The sequence below is a fragment of the Amblyraja radiata genome, chromosome 6 (genome assembly GCF_010909765.2).
Source record: "Amblyraja radiata isolate CabotCenter1 chromosome 6, sAmbRad1.1.pri, whole genome shotgun sequence".
Taxonomy (NCBI): domain Eukaryota; kingdom Metazoa; phylum Chordata; class Chondrichthyes; order Rajiformes; family Rajidae; genus Amblyraja; species Amblyraja radiata.
The window spans coordinates 43,495,604-43,517,141 of NC_045961.1; the positions used below are offsets into that span (position 1 = coordinate 43,495,604).

Consider the following 21,538-nt stretch of genomic DNA (forward strand, 5'->3'; position numbering starts at 1 on the left):
CCTTGGGTGTTGCATTGGGTGTAACATTTTGCGAAGCTGTCCTGTAGAAATGTGCAATTGGGAGGTATTCCATGGAAAAAAATTCTTAAAGTGCTTCTATTGGCAACAGCTATCAATCTGAAATTTTACTGAAAGGGTCAACTTTTGCGTGTTTCAAGTTTTTTCTGGATTTGGTTACACATCTTTGCAGTTGTCCGCCTCCATCTCAATTTTCTTATCCAATCTTTAGTCTAACTAGGCTGCTGCTTGAATGGTTCCAAATGAACCAAATTAAGGTTCCTATAAATTTAGAAGATATTGGGTTATCTGGTTATGGTCAAGGAAAAGGCTTTGTAGGTTTTGGATCAAAACTATTTTCTCCACTTTTTAGAGATTTTTAACCTAATTTGGATACTATGTATGGAAAATTGAATGTCAATAAAACATTAATGAAAATCCTCTATTATTGTTTAATAGTATTCAGATAAATTGTCAATGAATAATAAAGTTATGGGATGGGATTTCTTCTTCCTGGAAGTATGGATTGGTTACCATAATCAAAACTGCCATCTGCAGATTGGTTGAAATGGAAATGTCTGTAATGATGCTGATACAGAGTCAAATTTGCACCTAAAGGTAAGCTGGAAATCTACCCTTTTTTCCTCCACAGCAACATGCTGCTGAAGTCAGTCAACTCACAAATGCCATAAAAGAGAAGATAAAAGAAAACAAAAGACTTAAATCTTCTTTTGACTCCTTAAAAGAATTAAATGACTCCTTGAAAAAGCAGGTAAGATCAATTTTGTGAAATTACCATAATATGATTGCTTCAACTGGTGAAGTCATAGAGAATGTGAAATAAAATCAAAATGCCTGGAATACTCAGCAGATCAAGCCAGTTCTGTGGTAAGAGAAGCAGTTAATGTTCTAAATAAATGATCCTTCATCAGACTGATAAGGAGACACAAGAAGCTTTTTAAGTTGCTGAGGGGGAATATCTCTGATAGAGTATGAAGGCATGGAGATAAACTGTAAGGTTATCTGGTCAATGTGTGAAAGACTCATAATAAAAAATATAGTGATCGTTTCGCACGCAGATCTTTTTGGGCATGTTCCAACCTGAGCTTCTTTTTGAATTGCCTCATTCGGCAAGGACCAGATTCCACTCATAGTCACTAGAGTGTAGGAGATACAAAATGCGGAACAAGAAGACATGCCTGGCAGGTCAGGCTAGGCATGTCCTCCATTTCCAGAAGAAATAAAGGGGGTAAGCTAAAGGAAATAGTGATCTAATTTAGGGCGGCAAGGTGGCACAGCGGTCGAGTTGCTGCCTCACAGTGCTTTCAGCACCGGAAACCCGGGTTCAATCCTGACTACGGGTGGTGTCTACGGAGTTTGTAAGTTCTCCCCGTGACTGCGTGGGTTTTCTCCGAGATCTTCGGTTTCCTCCCACACTCCAAAGACGTACATGTTTGTAAGTTAATTGGCTTTGTATAAATGTAAATTGTCTCTAGTGAGTTTGTGTAGGATAGTGTTAATGTGAGGGGATCGTTGGTCGGTGATGACTTGGTGAGCCGAAGGGCCTGTTTCCACGCAGTATCTCTAAACTAAACTAAATTCAGAACCTATTGCGACTATTTCCTGAGCATGATAAACCTACAGTAAGTATTAGAACTATGGTCAAATTAGTTTGTTCCTTCGCAGGTCATTATGAATGATGCCTTTCTATCGTTCCTTGGGCCTTGCATTATTTTTATTTTTTTTCCGTTGCACTTTGTCACACTATGTAAAAATATCAAATATTGGCCTCATTATCATGCTGACTGGTGCAAATGGTTCCCTTTGTTCAACTATTGAAATGAAATCTGGGCGGGCGGCGCGACCGATGTCGCAGCGGCCTCTGCAGTCTGTCTGTGTATTTTTTATTTTTTTATCCTGTTGAGGGTTTAGTTTGTAATGGGTTTTTAAATGTGTATGTGTGGGGGGTGGGTGGGGGAAACTTTTAAATCTCATCCCTGCATGGAGACCCGACCTTTTCCCTGTTGGGTCTCCGTTGCCGTTGGGGCCTAGCGCTGTGGAGCGGCCTCCAACCGGAGCGACCTGGGGGCTCAAGTCACGGAGCCTGTGGAGCTGTGGAGCTGTGGACCTACCTCCGTGGAGCTGTGGAGCCTGTGGACCCACGGACCTACCTCCGTGGAGCTAACCAGCTTCGGAGCGTGGAGAGCTGCGGGGGCGAGCTGCTGCGACCCGACTCCGGTGGGAGACTGCTTTGCGGTGCACCGGCAACGGCGACTTCTCCCGCCCGAATTGCGGGGTTGAGAGTGACCTGGAGGGGGGGCCTTACAACGCCCAGCGCGGCTGTAAATTGCCGCGGACTTGCTAGCGCCCGCCGGGGGCTCCAACATCAAGACCCGGGGCAGGGCCCTACATCGCCCGGCGTGGCTTTGAGTGGCCGTGGACTTGCTAGCGCCCGCCGGGGGCTTTGACCTCGACTTCAGGAGAGGAATGGAGAGCAGGGGAGAGACAAGTCTTTGCCTTCCATCACAGTGAGGAGGAGATTCACTGTGGTGGATGTTTATGTGAATTGAATTGTGTTGGTGTGTGTCTTGGTTCTTTTTTTGTATGGCTGCAGAAACCAAATTTCGTTTGAACCTCATGTGAGGTTCAAATGACAAATAAAAGGTATTGTATTGGTATTGAAATCTCAGATTTCTGCACATTCACTGTGAACTGCAGAAGTCCCAGATTTAAGGGGCTGTCCCACTGTACGAACTAATTCAAGAGTTCTCCCGAGTTTAAAAAGAAATCAGACTCGTGGTAAGTATGTAGAATGTACGGAGCGGGTACGTCGGAGCTCGGGACGTCTCTTAGTGGCTCGTAACGCTAACGGCAGGCACTCGGGATATGCGGTAAGCTCAGGAAGACTCGTGAAGATTTTTCAACATGTTGAAAAATGTCCACGAGAGCCCCGAGTACCTACGAGCGGCTATTAGCGTAATTTCCCAAGTTCGAATCAGGGGAAACTCGGGAGAACTCTTGAATTAGTTCATACAGTGGGACAGCCCAATTACTGAAAAATGTGGGCAGATAATATTAGCTTCTCCCATTCCCAAGGCAGAGATTCAGGAGACAAGGAGGGGGGTTACATATTTTGCTTTAATCTTTATTATTTATTTATGTTAACTTTATTTTCTACATTTTACTAGTTTTAATTGTTTTGTAATGTCTCAATGTTACACTTAAAGACTAATAAAATCACTTATAATGCTGAGAAACCGCTCTCATTGCTGGCATTTCAGGGACAAGACTATACAGGGGAGTCCATGACTGAGGACTGGCAGCACTATCTTATCCAGCAAAATTACTTGCAAGTTGAGGAAGATTTTATATTATCCAGGCCCCTGCTGAATATTTCATGCCTTTTCCTGAGTTCACACTGAAAAAGGTTACACAAAATTATGAGCCTGAATATTTTTCTGATCCATGTATGATCCATCAGCAAATGCACTCTTTCACTTTCTCTCCATCATCAAGCTTTGTTCTTCCTCCATCCAACCTTCTTTCATCAGTACTATATGATAATTTTCAAACTTCCCTCTTCTCAGACTTATTTCTCAGCACTTTAGCACGGCCATAGTCCATATTTATAAAAATCTGAAGTTTATTGTTTGCTGCAAATAACTTCTGTTAATTATAAAAATAAATAACACCATGAAGTATAGGCAGTCTAGTGAACAGGGTGAACTGGTTTATTTCAAATATCTGTCTGTCTTCAACATTTTCAACTTCTCTCTTGAAAACCACCGTGTTTAAAATGAGCTGTTTCTGAAACTGATCCAAATCGTAGGTACCAACACTTAAATTTGAGAATAATATTTCTAGATTGTAAAGGATTGTTTCTGTGCATCAAATACATCTGGATAATAAATATTTGTCAAATACAGTGCCCTCCATAATGTTTGGGACAAAGACCCATCATGTATTTATTTGCCTCTGTACTGCACAAATTGAAATTTGTAATAGAAAAAAAATCACGTGGTTAAAGTGCACATTGTCAGATTTTAATAAAGGCCATTTTTATACATTTTGGTTTCACCATGTAGAAATTACATCAGTGTTTATACATAGTCCCCCCCCCCCCCCCCATTTCAGGGCACCATAATGTTTGGGACACATCAATGTCAAGTAAATGAAAGTAGTCATGTTTGGTGTTTTGTTGCATATCCTTTGTATGCAATGACTGCTTGAAGTCTGCGATTCATGGACATCACCAGTTGCTGGGTGTCTTTTCTAGTGATGCTCTGCCAGGCCAGTATTGCAGCCATCTTTAGCTTATGCTTGTTTTGGGGGTTAGTCCCCTTCAGGTTTCTCTTCAGCATATAAAAGGCATGCTCAATTGAGTTCAGATCGGGTAATTGACTTGGCCACTCAAGAATTGAGAATTTTTCAGCTTTGAAAAACTCCTTTGTTGCTTTAGCAGTATGTTTGGGATCATTGTCTTGCTGTAGAATGAACTGCCGGCCAATGAGTTGAGGCATTTGTTTGAACTTGAGCAGATAGGATGTGTCCATACATTTCAGAATTCATTATGCTACAACCATCAGCAGTTGTATCATCAATGAAGTGAGCCAGTACATTCAGCAGCCATACATGCCCAGGCCATAACACCCCCACCACCATGTTTCACAGAGGAGGCGGTATGCTTTGGATCTTGGGCAGTTCCTTCTCTCCTCCATACTTTGCCATCATTCTGATATTTTAATCTTTGTCTCATCTGTCCACAAGACCTTTTTCCAGAACTCTGGTTGCTCTTTTAAGTACTTCTTGGCAAACTGTAACCTGGCCATCCTATTTTTGCGTCTAAGCAGTGGTTTGCATCTTGCAGTGTAGCCTCTGTATTTCTGTTCATGAAGTCTTCTGTGGACAGTGGTCATTGACAAATCCGCACCTGACTCCTGAAGAGTTTCTGATCTGTCGGACAGGTGTTTGGGGATTTTTCTTTACTATAGAGAGAATTCTTCTGTCATCAGCTGTGGAGGTCTTCCTTGGCCTGCCAGTCCCTTTGCGATTAATAAGCTCACCAGTGCTCTCTTTCTTATTGATGTTCCAAACAGTTGATTTTGGGCTGTTGTCTCTCACAGTTTTATTCTTGTTTCTCAGTCTCATAATGGCTTCTTTGACTTTCATTGGCACAACTTTGGTCCTCTTGTTGATAAACAGCAATAAAAGTTTCCAAAGGTGATGGGAAGACTGGAGGAAAGACTAGGTGCTGAGAGCTCTCTTATACCTGCATTAGGGAGGCATTTAAACACACCTGAGCAATTACAAATACCTGTGAAGCCATGTGTCCCAAACCTTATGGTGCCCTGAAATGAGGGGACTATGTATAAACACAGCTGTAATTTCTACATGGTGAAACTAAAATGTTTAAAAATACCCTTTAATAAAATCTGACAGTGTTCACTTTAACCACATGTGATTTTTTTTTTTCTATTACAAATCTCAAATTGTGCAGTACAGAGGCAAATAAATAAATGGTGGGTCTTTGTCCCAAACATTATGGAGGGCACTGTATTGGAAAACCATCCAACTAAATTGAGGCAATATTCTATGTGGAACCTGAATTTTGCATAAAATAACATACTGCAAATTCTGGAGATTTGAAGTAAAAACAGAATATCTAGGCCTCATTTGCAGATCGAAATGTATTCTGTCAGGTAAATCTTTGCGATGTTGCATTATGAGGTTTTGGGTCTAGACACATTATGAGACACATTTGCTGATTGATTTCAACAAAATGCGCTTTGAATTTCAACTGTTGAATGAATCTGAAATGTAGACCAAAGAAGTGGTCAACTCTGTCTCTAACACAGGCTTTAAATTGGAACTTCCCTCATTTGAAGATGGGTATAAATGCCGACAATGCATTTAATGAGAAGTGCTTTTTGTTTTTGACTGCGGTTTTCCACAATTCATTTAATGAATACAGAAATATTGGTTAGGATGGGTTTTTTCAACGTGCTCTCTGTTGAAATAGACAATCTTTTAAAAAAACATCTTGCTATTTATTTGAAATTATTATCAATGATTTTACTTAAAAAAATGTTTACTGCAAAATTATATAATACTGTGTTTGAGTGCAAAACTTTATATAGGCAATGGCCCTGTTATATGTGGCTGGAAGGATGATGGGGGCTTCTATCCATGAAAACTGTCCACATCATGAGTTCCCTTGCAAAGCTCTGTTATCTGGGCATGCCTCAAGTAACACGAGTTGAAAAAATGTGTTTATTTATTCACCTTTTTTCATACACATTCCACGAGAGCATATTTTATTCCGTATCTCAAATTTTTGGGTAGGGATTTGTGAATTCTGTATGGGCAAATTTCCATTACCTGAACAGCTCTAATGCAACAGTCACCAGTAGAGGGGTACGTCTAATAATACTGTGGTGTTATTTTTCAGGTTAACAATATAACACAACAGAATAAGAAGTTGGAAGTTCAGAACAAAAAGATTCAAAGCCGTTTAGAAAATCTGCAAGTGAGTTTTGGATAACAAGAAAATCTTACAAAATCTGAAAGATTAAAGTAATAAAGAAAACATCTTTTTACATCACCCTAGCTATATATTTTTCATGAGAAGCAATACAACCATTTTCCATTTTCAGCATGGAAATTTGATCAAGCATTTCCTAGCTTGGCTCCATATGCAATTTCTGCATCAGGGATGAACAGGATCATATCCTGTGCCATGCACTACAGGGGAACTTAAGACTAATTTAGAACTTGTCTGGGGAGACATTATCACATTGTGTTCCTGCGATGACAAACCGCGCTAGATTGGCACCCAGTGCACCCTCAACCCACTCACTCTCTTTCCCATCATATGTGGTTTTGATGGGGTGGAACAGCCAGTACTGTCAGTGGGTCTGAGGCACTATTCAATGTTCTAAAAATTCACGCAAACAGAAAATTTACAGTATCAGCCAAGAATTTGAACTTCTTTCCATGTGTGCCTTTTTTCTTTACAGCACTTATTAAACTGAAGGTAGTTCTGCTATTACCTGCATTTTCATAACATGAATTAGATATTTTCGATGAATTAAGGAACACTGTTTGTATTACACATGCCAAACTAGTTTTAAACCAATTTTGCTTGAACTAGAAAATCATTTAATAGGTACTTTGGAAATTAACAAGCAAAATGAAAACTGTCTTGAGGGGAGTGAAAAAGCAGTGGAGAGCAAATAGATTTGGATTCCATATAATCTCCCTGCAGTAGGCACCACTGTTTCATAACAACAGTCTCAATTTCACCACAGGTTCCTACGCAGATGACAAGCAATCGTTTCTTTTGACACTGTGTAATGATAGTCTCTTACACTGCCTTTAGCATTTTTAGCTTGCAGTAACAAAAATAAACTTAACTGTTAAAAATATCTTTATTTTTGAAAATGGTGTGAGGGAAAAAAGTTAATGAGTCTGAATCTCTAGCTCCTAATCCCTATTGATCCCCACAGAATTGCCTGTACATTCTAGTATTTGCTGAGTGTAAGAATTTTAAAAAGTGTTTACCTTCCTTACAGAGGAAGCACGAATTACATGTGGTGCAGAAACTTCATGAAAATGCTTTTGCTGGCGCAAAGGCGATCAGGTTGGAAAAACAGGAAAAGATTCAACCTGCCCGTAGAATCAATCGTGTAAGATATTTTTCGACATGAGTTATTATTGATGCAATGGAAGATTTGTTGGGTACTTTTTATAAAATCAGGTTATAATTTTTCAACTTGCATTTGATATATCCTATTCTCCTTCATTGTTACCAATAACAGAAAATGCTGACAGTCTACAATCACTTCAGCTCTTGCATTCTCTTCACCTGTATCATTTTAATCAGTCCTTTCACATCTGTGAATTTTCTCTCGGCTTGCCTTGCAAACAAGTCTCATCAGACATCTGCTCTGTGTTTATTCAGTTTTACCCTCTTCTAAACCCTCACATTTCTCAACTTTTAATTATACAGGGTCTTGAGCCAAACCGTCACCTATTCTCGACCTCCAGCCTGACTGGCTGAGTTATCCAGCACATTGTTCCTTTTTTCGATTTTTCATGTATCCATGTTTAACATGTAATTTAGCTCTTATACAAGCATCATTCAATTTTCTTGGCACCATCCTCTCTTGTTAAGACTTTATATCTGATCTCACTAATACCTTTTTCTCCAAGGTTCTTGAATGTATTACAACATTGTTGCATATACCATTCACAAAGTTCTTAACAAATTAGATCCTGCGCCATGCGCACAACTGACAATTCTATTTCAGGTCACCAAACTCTTCGTTGTTTAATATGGTTAATAAACTCATTCATTGTCTTGCATCTGTGAGCATGTCCTTGATTGAAACAAGTAGGAATTAAACCAATGAAGATAGCATGTTTTTAGCACTGACATTTTCTCTTCTGTTAAGCACAGTCATTGTAGAGGTATTCTGAAGTTCTATCTTTGGGTTGCTCACTTTCCTCCTAAATGATACCTCATTGGAAAAGACCTCCTGAATCTCAAGGCAGAACCTAAGATGTTACCTTTTTGTAGTTCTGTGAACCCCTTTTTATTAAAGTTTTTTCCCGGGCACATTTATTTTGGTAGAAAGATAAAAGTACGGAAGTTCTTGGTTGACTTTCCAATGCCGAGAAAGTGTTTGATTGGTGGAAGTACCATCTTTTGAATCCTGTCTGACATTGATTTAAAGTTCACAAGGCGCTATTTTGAAAAAGAGAAGTTGATCGTAGTGGCAGGTACTCTCACAACATTTAAGAACCATTAAGATGATCACTTAATTTGCTAAGGCGTAGTAGGCAATGGACCATGTGCTGGAAAATAATTACTGTTGCAAGGTGATGACATGTTGGGTTGGTCTGTTTCGGTGCTCCATATTCTTTATGGTTTCAGTGAATTCGTAACTCTCAGTTTGAAATCTCTGTATTTTAGCCTATTTTAAATGACAATCTCTGCGAACTACTTGGAGTGCTTCTGGACTGGACCTCAGATGGGTATCTTTGCTATTTAACTGCAGAGGATGACAATGATGTTCAAAAGTCATTAAGTCCAAAATGTTTACCTAGAAAATCTGTTCAAGAGATGTGTGTGAAGGTAATCCTATTTTTCTTTCTTTGAGTATTTTGGTATCCCTGGCATTCAAATATTAACTTGGAATTGAGTTACTTTACATTAGTCGTTAAAACCAGCAATATTTTCAATAGACAATAGCTGCAGGAGTAGGCCATTTGGCCCTTCGAGCCAGCACCGCTGACTAAAAAATGTTAAACTTCCAATAACACTAGTTAAATGTAGGTGATTAAGTTTGGTTGTAAGAATGAGAAATGGCAATATAATGTCATAAAAATCTTTGAATTGAAATGTTAGCTATTAGGTAGAGGTTTATTTTACTTCGGAGTCACGTGAGTGACTACGTGAAGAACCCCGCCAGGACGCATGCATGTCATATCGCTACACGCATTGCAACAAGTCACAGCAAGGGGGAACGATGTTCCCCTAGCGGCAAAATGTGAAAGCCAGGAACAGCAGGTAAGGAGACTTTGCGTTCCAGAATTTGAAAGTCGGGAACAGCAGGTAAGAAGACTCTGCGTTCCTTCCACTTACCTTTTAGGTGGAGACATGGACTGGATCCATGAAGGCTGCAGGAGAGCTGGCGGGGGAGAACCGCGGAATTGCGGGCAGCCGGCAGCAGCAGCCAAAGGCACGCTAATCTCTCGTAATGGGAACAGCTGTGCCCGACTTTCGCTCCCGATTCGCTCCCGCACCGGGCCGGGCGGGAGAGGGAAGCAAAAACTAATGTTCCCCCCGCGCTGGTTTTTTCACAGGAGGGGAAGCTGGACAAAGTAGTGTCCACAAGTGCTGCTAGTGAAGCTGGCTGGGGAGGACCGCGGAGTTGCGGGCAGCCGGCAGCAGCAGCCAAAGGCATGATAATCTCCCGTAATGGGAACAGCTGTGCCCGACTTCCGCTCCCGACTCACTCCCGCACCGGGCTGGGCGGGAGAGGGAAGCAAAACTAATGTTCCCCGCGCTGGTTTCACAGGGGGGGAAGCTGGACAAAATAGTGTCCACAAGTGCTGCTAGGAAGCTGGCTGGGGAAGACCGCGAAGTTGCGGGAGCCAGCAGCAGCTGAAGGCACAAGCCCCGTAAGGGATCAGCTGTGCCGACTTTTGGTCCCGCGCCGGCCAGAACACCACGGCCGGGCGGGAGACTATTTAAATTGGGCCGTTGACTTTTGGACAAGTCAATAACGGCAGCAGACGGGGTGGAACGACGTTCACCCGTAGCGACAATTTTAACCTGGACCTGCAGGTACGAGCTGCGGTCTTTTTGTGTTTTTACCATGCTGATTGCAGGTGGAGAAACCAACGGGCTGCGACAAAGCTGGTGGGCTAGATGGGATCAGCTGTGCCCGATGTCGCCTCCACACCGGCCATATCCACTCCACGGAAGGGCAGTAAGGACAAAGCTGGAGAAGGAGGACCGCGGAGCAGCGGGCAGCCAGCAGCAGCCAGCGGCACTCGGATCACCGATAGTGGGATCAGCTGTGCCCGATGTCGCCTCCGCACCGGCCAGATCCACGCGGCCGGGCAGAAAGGCTAGACACAAAACAAACAAGGTTGTGGACTCAGAGGAGTCCGACTTTGAACAACCATGGGCGGCCAGCGCCCGAGAGCGCTGGAGCCGGATGGAACTTTGCTCCAACGTGACAGACTCCGGGAGATGGAGTCGGGTCACTGTGGGCCCTATGATAAACCCACAGCAGTACCTCTTGAAGGGCTGCACAGTGCTTCTACCTCATCAGAGGGGAGCACTGCGGGTCAGTTCTGGGCTGACCTGGAAGAGGGGTCCGCAGAAGGAAAGACAAGTGTGCAGGGGGTGCAGGAACAAGAGAACCTACTGGAACCCACTACGGCCAAAGACAGCACCCCCACGCACCCACCAGCAGAACTGGTGAAAGTTCGAAGGTCCGGTACCCAAAACATGAGTCTTTTTAGGCCATGGCCCAGGCCGGCCTTCTTGGAAGATGCGGGAACCTCCAACGCCATCCAAACCGAAAATCCAGACCCAGCGCGACATCAGCAGCGAAGAACCTACAAAAAGTAAACCTGCCACTGGTAACTATGGAGGTAGGTGGGTCTGGTTCCCTACAATATACAGGGAGCACGGAGATTGGGTGGAGATTACACTCTTTTCTGAATGCATGGAGCATGATAACAACCGATACTTACATCTAAAGCAGTATCCAGGGATATACAATAGAGTTTATACACAAGTACAGCCCTCCAACATATACTGAACTGAATGTTCGTGCCTTCTGATGAAGGAAAATCAAAAGCGCAAGCTGAACTGAAGCGGCTTTACATAAAAGGTGTAATTGAGAAAACTCAACACGAACCATTAGAATTCGTGTCCAATATATTTATCAAAAACAAAAAAGATGATGGTTATCGCATCATCATAGATCTGACAAAATAGATACCTTTGTTACTGCTTAACAATTAATTTCCAAAGGTTACTTCAATGGCCAGCATCGATTTAAAAGATGCTTACTATTCAGTGCCTATACGAGGTGACCACAGATGTTACTTAAAATTCAACTGGATGGGACAACTCTGACAGTATAAAGCATTGCCAAATGGGTTATCATCAGCCCCAGGCTGTTTCACAAAAATTTTGAAACCAGCCCTAGCGTTTCTACGGAAACGTACACACATGGTCATGGCATATTTAGATGACATACTCATTGTGGGCAAAACTTTGGAATTGGCCAAACAAACTGTAACAGCCACAAAAAAGTTATTTGGAAAACTGGGATTCATTTTTCATCCAGTTAAAAATAAACTAACGCCTTCCACTACTATGGACTATCTGGGGTTTCACCATTGACTCAGTTCATATGTCGGTGACTCTGCCTAAGGGAAAGGCTAGAGATTTAATAGAGGCTTGCAATAACCTCACTGACATCAGCAAACCATCCATCAGATTGGTAGCAAAAGTAATTGGCATAATGATGGCTGCCTTTCCAGCCACACAATTTGGACCTCTACATTACCAAAACTTACAGAGAGCAAAATACAAGCACTCTAAATTATGCAGGTCACTTTGACAGATCTGTGAAACTACCAATCAAGCTAAAATGGAACTAAAATGGTGGATAGATAACATCTGGCTTTGTTCCAATCCAATCATTGTCAGTAACCCTTCCATGGTACTACAAACTGATGCCAGTGCACTTGGGTGGGGAGCCACCAATACCAATACCACCGTGGTAGCATACATTGACCACAGGGTGGAAACAAATCGACATCATGTGACAATCTGGCTATACAATTTGGCAATGGTGTATCCAGAGAGATATTTGGATATCAGCCACTTACCTACCAGGAAGACTAAATTCAGTGGCAGACACCAGGTCACGCAAATTTAATGAAAACACCAAATGGATGTTGAATAAAATAGTATTTGCTGATATCACAGCAAATATGGAACACCAGATATCGATTTATTCGCATCCAGACTTAACCACCAGTTATCAAATTATGTTTCATGGGAACCAGACCCTGGGGCAGCGGCGACAGATGCATTTTCGCTGCATTGGGGGGGGGGGGGGGGGGGGGGAGAATTTTTTTTTTACGCATTCCCTCCTTTTCCTGCCTCATCAGTCGGGTATTAAGGAAATACAACAAGACTCTGCATCTGGTATTGGTAGTACCCGATTGGCCTACACAACCATGGTTCCCAGTGGTATCAAACATGGTATCAGAGACATGAACATCCCGTCTGTTCTGGAATATCTGGCAGGCCTCCACTATGATGGGATCAGTTACAGTGCCATCAACTGCGCCAGAAGTGCACTATCGACTTACCTATGGCAGGGGACAGAGCATTACACTGTTGGGACTCACCCACTGGTACAAAACTTATGAGGGGAATTTTTAATACTATCCCCAAGAACCAGATACTCCCAAATATGGGATGTAAGAATAATCCTGAAGATGCTCAGGGATTGGTCTCCAGCAACAGTTCTGTCCCTACACAGACTGACATTAAAACAGTCATGCTAATGGTATTGGTCACGGCACAGAGGATACAGTCACTGCAAAAACTAGATTGGACAACATGACTTCCTCAACAGAAAATATTACGTTTCATATTTATGAGTTAGTAAGCAGAACAGAAAGGGATCAGCAGGCCTCAATATACAATTAGGTCATACCTAACAGATGACCGTCTGTGTATAGTAAGACATCTGTCGTTATACATGGAGAAAACGAATATCCTAAGAGGCAATGAAAAGGCACATTTTGGTCAGCCACTAGCAACCACACCAAGAGTGACGGTCCAGACCATCTCAAGATGGCTGAAACAGGTGCTAACACAGGCTGGGGTGGATACTAATATTTTAAAATCTCATTCCACCAGGGCTGCAGCTACATCGGCAGCAATACAGTTGGATGTACCAATGGACCAAATCCTCAAGGCAGCTGGATGGTCTGGAGGGGAAAACATTCCAATTATTTTATAATAAACCAGTGATGAAACCTGGAACGTTTGCAGAAACAATTTTAAGTTCTGTAAATTAATTTAAACCCTTAAAAGGGGTTATAAATTTGTGTTAACAAATTTTATGATTTCAATGTCGAATTCATGTCCAAATTATGTTAACACAATTCCTCCCACAGTCAAGGCAGACGTGATGCATGGACTCGTTTCCACGGCATGAAATCACAGAGCTTTAAAATCTTCACGTAGTCACTCGCGTGACTCCGAAGTAAAATAGTAAGATTAAACGAGAACTTACCAGTTTGAAGTTTGATCTGTATTTTATGATGAGTTACGATGAGGGATTACGTGCCCTCCTCTCCCACCCTGATCATATACTTAACTGGTATCTCTTCTCTAATCTTACTATGTTTAGTCATTACAGTTATCTGTGATTTCACACCGCTGCTTTGAAGAATGACACGCATGCGTCCTGGCGGGGTTCTTCACGTAATCCCTCATCGTAACTCCTCATAAAATACAGATCAAACTTCAAACTGGTAAGTTCTCGTTTAATCTTACTATTTTGTCACCATGTGTCATTTCCCACAAATGTGGTCTGATCTGCTGATTATTTCCAACATTTTCTGTTTTTAGTTTTAACTTTTAGTTTTAGTTTAGTACTTCACCAACTTTTACATTCCATTGGCAAAATAATGGATTATTTTGTTCCTTTCTTTCTGCTTCAGATCCTGCCGTTAATCAAAGCACAAATTTATTTAATGCCACCTGGGGATATCAAACTGCAGCTGGCATTGGCAAAATTAATTTACTGGGCTTTAAGGCATGTATACAGAAGAGGGACACAAGTAAGTGGAAAGATATTTTTCTTCCTTCAACCGTTAGCCTGCTCGTTTGATATTCAGAATGAACGCAGTAACTTTCTGATTGGAAAGCCATGTTAAATAGTGATCTTTAATTTAATATTCATTCATAAGATAATGATCGGTTTAGTTTATTGTCATGTGTACAATGAAAAGGTTTTGTTGCGTGCTAACCAGTCAGCAGAAAAACAATACATTAATAAAATCGATCTATTTACAGTGCTGTAGGAATGGAGATTTAAGAGAGTGGAGCGATTGTAATATAAGTTTGTAGATCTGCTTCTGTGGCTCGCACGCAAATAGTCGCCTGGGTTGGGTGCTATCTTAGAAGCATCTAAGAGATACCAGGTACCGTCAATGTAAGATAACCAATGGTTTGGCACTTGAGCATATCAGACAAATGCTGGTGGTCCAGCCAATATCGTTTTGGAACGTCTTTATGAGAAGCACAGTGTTTGCACACTCAATAGTCGATTCAATGTTTATTTTATTGTCACATGTACAGCGATACAATTAAATGCTTGTTCTGCATGTTAGCGATCAAATCATACTGTGCATTAGTACAATAGATTGTCTTCTGAAAACGCATACAGAGGGTCACCACTTTCCAGCATCTCCTTGCAACTTCCAAGACTCTGAAATGTGTCATCCAGACTTACGGAGACGTGCAATTATTTTATATATATATTTAAGGCCTGATGTCCTGGTAGTCCAGATGATCGACCTGGTCTAATGCAATGTTGTTAGCTCCTTCCACGGCCATTCTGTGCAGCTGCTGCAGACTGTGGGAACTGACTCGCTCAACCGGCTGCCGGGAGGACTTTTCATGAGCACCTCCACCAGCACATGGACTGGAGACCGCTAACACATTACCTCCAGCAGCTGGTTCTCTGTTTCTGTGTGCCAAGGTTAAAATATCCTGCCTCCTGAGTCGACCCAGAGTGAAAATGACTTTTGTATTATATGCTTATGTCCTTTGTCCTTCTGCCATTGAGAATAGTTTATCTATCGTTTCCAGGCCATTCATGATTTTCAATATCTGTATCAGCTCCCATTTCAACCTCTTCTTTTGGCATGTAACTAAAGTCTCTCATCCCTGAAATTATTCTAATAATTCTGTACTGCATCTCTGTCAGGTCTTGCCATCTTTTCTGAGTACCTTTAAATCCTTTTGTTGTAATTTTTAAATGTTGGTAAAGATTTTGTTACTAACAATGGATTGTTGAATATTTTAAATTCGTAGTAGTGATATGTAATAATTCAAATGTTAGCAGACTGTGGTTACTTCAACTATGCGGCGATTAGGAGAAGAACTGTTCCAGGGAACTACGAACAGGACTGCACAGGATAGTCCTTCAGAGCCGGTTGACGAAGCTAAATCAAAAGCTTCTGCTTTCTTCAAGAGCTCTAATCTTAATGTCCGATTTTTATCAACTCTCAGTATCCTCAAAACAATAACACAAGGTGAGTGGATATTAATTTAATGTTAGAACCATCTAAGAGACCTACTGAGGTAAAACTGCTACCTATAAGCGAGTTTGGTATTCCGAAAAATGCAAGGAATCATGGGATTTGTCAAAGGTCACTCGCGATAAACATTCTCGGCAGCTGTGCCGCTGCATGGAAACAGATCTGCATTTCATCCGTAGTCAGGATCAAACCCGGGTCTCCGGCGCTGCACGCGCTGTTGAATTGTTACTGGATCGTCCCTGTCCGCTCCAGAGTATCCCAGGCTTACAGCCACCGCGAAGAAGAAGTGCTAACTCCAGCTCAACTCTGCCTGTCCCGCCGGGTTAACTGACAGCCCTGGACTGACGGGACCGGCCCGGAGCAGTGGAGTTAGCGCTTCATCTCCATGCTGGCTGTAAGCCTGGGCCGCCACTGCTCCAGGCCGGTGTCCCGTCTGTCCAGGGTCACCCCGGACATCTCCGGCCACCCTCGGACAGTGATGGGACACTTGGGAGGGGACAGAGACGGTCCAGTAGCAATTCAACGGTACTTGCAGCGCTGGAGACCTGAGTTCCATTCTGGATTAAGATTTGTAACTTTGCGAATGCCCTTTATGGGCGACAATTTGCTTATCCTTGGGTATGCAAGCAAAGAATTTCACTGTGACTTGTCACATGTGACAATAAGACAATTATTATTATTCAATCAATTAAGGGCCTGTTTCTGCGCTGTATCACAAAACTAAACTAAAATTGTTTTATTTCCCTTTACATCTTACTATGATCATGACATTGAGATTTTTTTTCTCATTGGTCTCTCATTAACAGTCGATTATTTGGCTCAAGCTTTTAACATCCTTCTTGTTGACCTGAACACTGATGAAGGCAAGGCTTTGTTCTTGGAGTATCAGGCTCTGCAGGTTATTCTTGATTACCTGAAACCTTCAAGTAAAAATCTACTGAGCAGTGCTGTTGACATCATTCTGCAAATGACAATGGAATCAAGTAAGTTGTCCAGTAAAATTTAATAAATAAGGAATCTAAACATTCATCTAATAATTTATATGAATCAGCTTTAGCCAAAATATGTTTTTGCAAAATATTACCTAGAATGCGAAGAATCTGGATTTTGTTTTGATAATGCGTTAATCTGATGATTTGGCATCCTTTGGCACATGTTTTAAACAACCTTATAAAATATTAGGTGTCAGTAGATTCTTATGGTGAATATTATTCTTATGCATCGCTCGATGGTTTAATATTTCATTCTTAAACTTAACATTAAGAGTTCAAAATGTTATTTGTTTAAAATATGATGCTTAATTAATTTCTGTGGTATGTTGATAAAATCGATTTAGATTTGAATATGATTTTGATCAAACTGGCATATTGGTTAGTTAGTCAAATACATTTGGTGGAATACTGCATAATAGATACTGCCAAATAAACCCATGCTGGAAGTCAGAAAATAAAAACAGGAAATGGTGGAAACACTCAGTAGATCAGATGGCATCTGTGGAAGGAAAAACAGTCAACAGTCCTTTGCTGGATGATTTGGACATACGTGATACTGGGTAGATCAGACTTGAGAAGTACGAAATTTCATTTGTATTCCATGTACAATTACTTGAATCCGTAGACATTTGCCGGAGATCCAGGTTTGATCCTGTATGGTTCTCCGTGTCCACATTGGTTTTGTTCCAGTTGCTCCAGTTTTCTTCCACGTTCCAAAGACATGCCGGTTTGTAGGTTAATTGGCTTCTGTAAACTGTCCTTACTGTAGGATAGAACTAGTGTACGGGTGATTGTTGATTGCCGTTGACTCGGTGGGCCGCAGGGTCTTTTTCCATGCTGTATCTCTGTATTAAACTAATCTCACATTAAAATATGGACACATGATTGGATAAGGAACAGGGTAGAAAGTACGTCATATATATGGTGAACATAGCAACAATGCTGAAATTCTGGTTTTGGAGCTAGAATCTGGCGTGGCTGGGGAATATTCATTTGGGGAATATTTAACTTTCCCAGGAGAAATTGAATATTTAATGGGAACGCTGGGAAATATTTAATTTTCAATTTGTGCACTCTGTATCATCAAAGACGTACAGATATAGTCCGTAATGGCTGCCTCGCCAACAGTCTGTCGTCCTTTTCTTTCTTTGTTGTTTTTCAGTATGTTTTAAATGTATGTTTTAGTGTTCTTTAGCTTTGTATTATGTGGGGGGGGGGGGTTTGGGGGAAACTTTTTTCCCCGCATCGTATCTCCGTCCGCACTGCGGCCTAACATCGAAGAGCTGGCGGATCGACTTTGGGATCTCCAACCGTGGGCGCCTGCGGACTAACATCGTGGAGCTCATGACCCTTGGTTAGGGACTGTCTTCGGGAGCTCCAAGCTGCAGGAGCTTCGACCGTCCCGATCGTGGGAGCTTCGATCGCCCCGACGCGGGAGCATCGATCGCCCCAACTGCGGATGGTTCGACTGCCCCGACCTCGGGAGAATAAAGAGAGGGGAAGATTAGACTTTATTGCCTTCCATCATAGTGAGAGATGTGGGGAATCTGCTGTGGTGGATGTTTATGTTAACTTTTATGTAGTTGTGTGTCTTGTTGCTCTTTTCTGGCATGACTATGGTAAATCGAATTTCACTATACCTTAAATGGTACACGTGACACTAAAGGACTGTTGAACCGGTGGACATCACCGGGAATGTTGTGAGATGAATGCCATGGAATGTTTGCGTTGGCCCTTTGGCTTGGCCCTTAACTGTACGAAGATTGGTTTTCAGGTGTGAATCTAGAAGGACGTAGGCTTTTAGCTGATGGTGAAATGCAATGTTGAGTTCTTGGTGGATGGGGAAATACTTGTTTTTCTTCATTTGTTGGACTTCTGTTAGCGTTGCTTCTTTGTGTGTGGAGAATTGACATATAATAGTGTTGGTAGTTATAGTGTTGCAGCAGACATAAGAGGCATAAGAGCAGAGATCCACTGATGATTTGGAGTGCAGTGATCAGTTGGGTATCAAACATCAAGTGTAATGGTTTCCAGTCCAATACTCATCTATGGCTTTCTCAGCAACAGCAATGCAGGAACCAGCATTGCTGTCAGTAGCATCAATGCTGAATTTTGCTATATTTTTGCACAAATCTTGGAGATGTGGCACGAGGAGGAGATTGTAGACACAGACAGCTCCCAGAACACCTGATCGTAATCAGGAATTAAATTAAAGACCACCTTGATTAATTACTCATTGAGCTATTCTACAGCATCTTGACCCAAAACATCAACCATCCCTTGCCTCCACGCCACCTGACACACCAGGTTCCCCCAATAATTGTGGATATTGTGGATTGTAATATGTCTCAAAGTAGAAACAAGGAACTGCAGATGCTGGTTTATTAAAGAAAGAGACAAATGATTTCATTGAAGCATATAATTTCTTATGAGGCATGACTGAGTGAATGCATACTTAATATTTCCGTTTGCTGAAATGAACTATGAAATAATGGTCATAGTTGCCAAAATAAGGGGTCAGTCATTCAAGGCAGAAAGGAGAAGACATTTCTTCACACAGAGACTAGCTGTATTACTGTTGTTCCTTGCATCCAATTCACAGTAATTCAATTGTACTGTATCATTAGATAAAATGAGATTGTACTTTGTGTTAAATGATCAACTTTATTTAATAAATGAGCTGCAAAGTATGAAACATTTTGCAATGTTGCACAGAAGAAAACCTGCATATCTTGAAAAAGTTCAGAATCATTAGATTTAATGTTGGAATGAAATGAGCATACTATATTACTGTAAACCATTATTTTTATGCAGGTTATTTACAGAATTTTCTCGAGGCGTGCAGCACTGAGTCTTTGTTCCACAGTTGTTCCATGATCCTGAAGGGCCCGAAACTGGATATCCAAATACTAGAGAAACTCAGCGTCATTCTACAGAAACTTTCTAAAATAAAGTATGAAAAATTATGACTGAAATTATGACATTGTACCAAGTGTAACTTCAAGATTTTAATACGTTATTTTTGCTTTCATTTTAGATGATTTTGTTCATAATTGTGGTTGCCATATTTCTGATCATCTGGCACTATTAAAATGATATTGCAAAAGGTAGATTTTATTTTGCATAGGACCCCCCTTACATACGTACACGTATGTCCCGTGGAAAAATTAGATTCATTGTGCACTAAATTTGCTCACCCGGAAAGAGAATTTCCACGCAAACTTATCTATGCACATTGTAGATAATATAATAGCTTTCTGCTGCTTACTTATTGCTGTAATTGTGCCTAACTGGCTGGATGCAACCGCAGAAGATAGATTTTGCAAGCAGTAAGCATTTCTTAAAGCTAGTTTACTCTACTTAAATCTAGTTCACACCTCTTAAAATGAGATACATTATGGCTGGAAGAGATGCTGTTAAGCATTTTACAAATTAAGCAGCTTTGACAATGTGATTTGTTGGATAATGTAGGAGAGAGGAAATGGGAGTAGAATATGGGTGCGAAGGAGCAAGTGTATATGCAGCATTAACTCTACTTGAGAGAGATTGAATAGGTGAATAATAGTGATGTAAAGGATACCATGATATAATTTGAGCAGTTACTTGGATATTTAATTGGAAGATGCATGCTCTGACCTTTTGTGCTAATGAGGTACTTGAACACATTCATTCATTCATTCATCATTGTTGAAAACATTAGCGACGCAGTGGTGCTGTTTCCAACGGGAACGGTGACGGACGCACCACACATCTCTGTCCTCCAGTTCCTGCGGACCTCCGCCGCTGGAAGTATAGGATTTTGGTGTGTGTGCTTTATCATCATTCCTTACAATGCTATGTATGACAGTGATCGCAATTTCTACTGAAGTGTGGATGGCCGTTGGCTCGCTAGAGGCTCATCCGCCCTTTTCCAGTTCTTATTTTTGGTCCTGCTGGGGGGTCCACAGCCCCCTCTTCACCTGGCAAACCAGGTGGGGAAGACGGTTTAGTCACCGACTATCCGACCATGGAGCAAGTAGCACGGGATTACATTGTACCCATGGAGGGAGGAACTCCCCCCGACCTGACCCAACACCTTACCTTAAAGTTAAATTTAAGTTATCCAAACTCTCATTAAATGAACAGAGAAACTAACTTAAATTTGTACATTTATTCTTACAGGAATAATAAGAAATTATTTGAACTGTTCTCAATCCACATCTTCGTTCAAGAGTGGCACAGGACAATGGATCCAGAGCAGACGTTTCTCACACAAAATCTTCAGTCTATATTGTTTAACCTGGGCATAACTAAAGGCACTGCACCGCCAGCAGTCTGAGTAGCAGCCATTCACATCAGTGAACATCCATTCGCATAGCCCAAGGAACTAGACACTGCTTTTAGTACTGTTACCATCACTGGTAAGCTTTCTGTATATTTGAGATTTTGTCATTTTTCAACTGAACATATAGTGTGCATATTTTTAATGAATCCAAATAAACTGAAAAAAAGTAGTTAATTCAAGGCAAGAGTTTTTACCTCTAAACATTTGAGACCGTTACCTCTGATTTAGAAAATTGTGTTTTGCTTCTCTTGAGACCTGACACCCTGCAGAAAATTGAGGGAAGTTGCCGGCTTTTGATTCGGACATTGGTTATTTCTGTCACAAAATTCACCTACATTTTTTTTTA

General features: G+C 41.4%; 1 protein-coding gene across 2 annotated transcripts in view; it reads left to right on the forward strand.

The window, feature by feature from the left end:
* The window catches only part of ccdc138 (coiled-coil domain containing 138), a 40,226-nt gene extending 18,860 nt beyond the window's left edge, over positions 1-21,366 (forward strand). The window contains exons 7-15 of one of the 2 annotated variants that reach the window (XM_033022643.1): positions 650-769; positions 6,446-6,523; positions 7,569-7,682; positions 8,972-9,133; positions 14,272-14,391; positions 15,678-15,870; positions 16,683-16,859; positions 19,683-19,821; positions 21,030-21,366. In XM_033022643.1, the coding sequence (XP_032878534.1) occupies positions 650-769; positions 6,446-6,523; positions 7,569-7,682; positions 8,972-9,133; positions 14,272-14,391; positions 15,678-15,870; positions 16,683-16,859; positions 19,683-19,821; positions 21,030-21,186 (1,260 nt within the window). In that variant the 3' untranslated portion in view covers positions 21,187-21,366. The remainder of the gene's footprint in view (positions 1-649; positions 770-6,445; positions 6,524-7,568; positions 7,683-8,971; positions 9,134-14,271; positions 14,392-15,677; positions 15,871-16,682; positions 16,860-19,682; positions 19,822-21,029) is intronic. The other variant, XM_033022644.1, reaches the window with a different exon arrangement.
* The last annotated feature ends 172 nt before the right edge of the window (positions 21,367-21,538 follow it).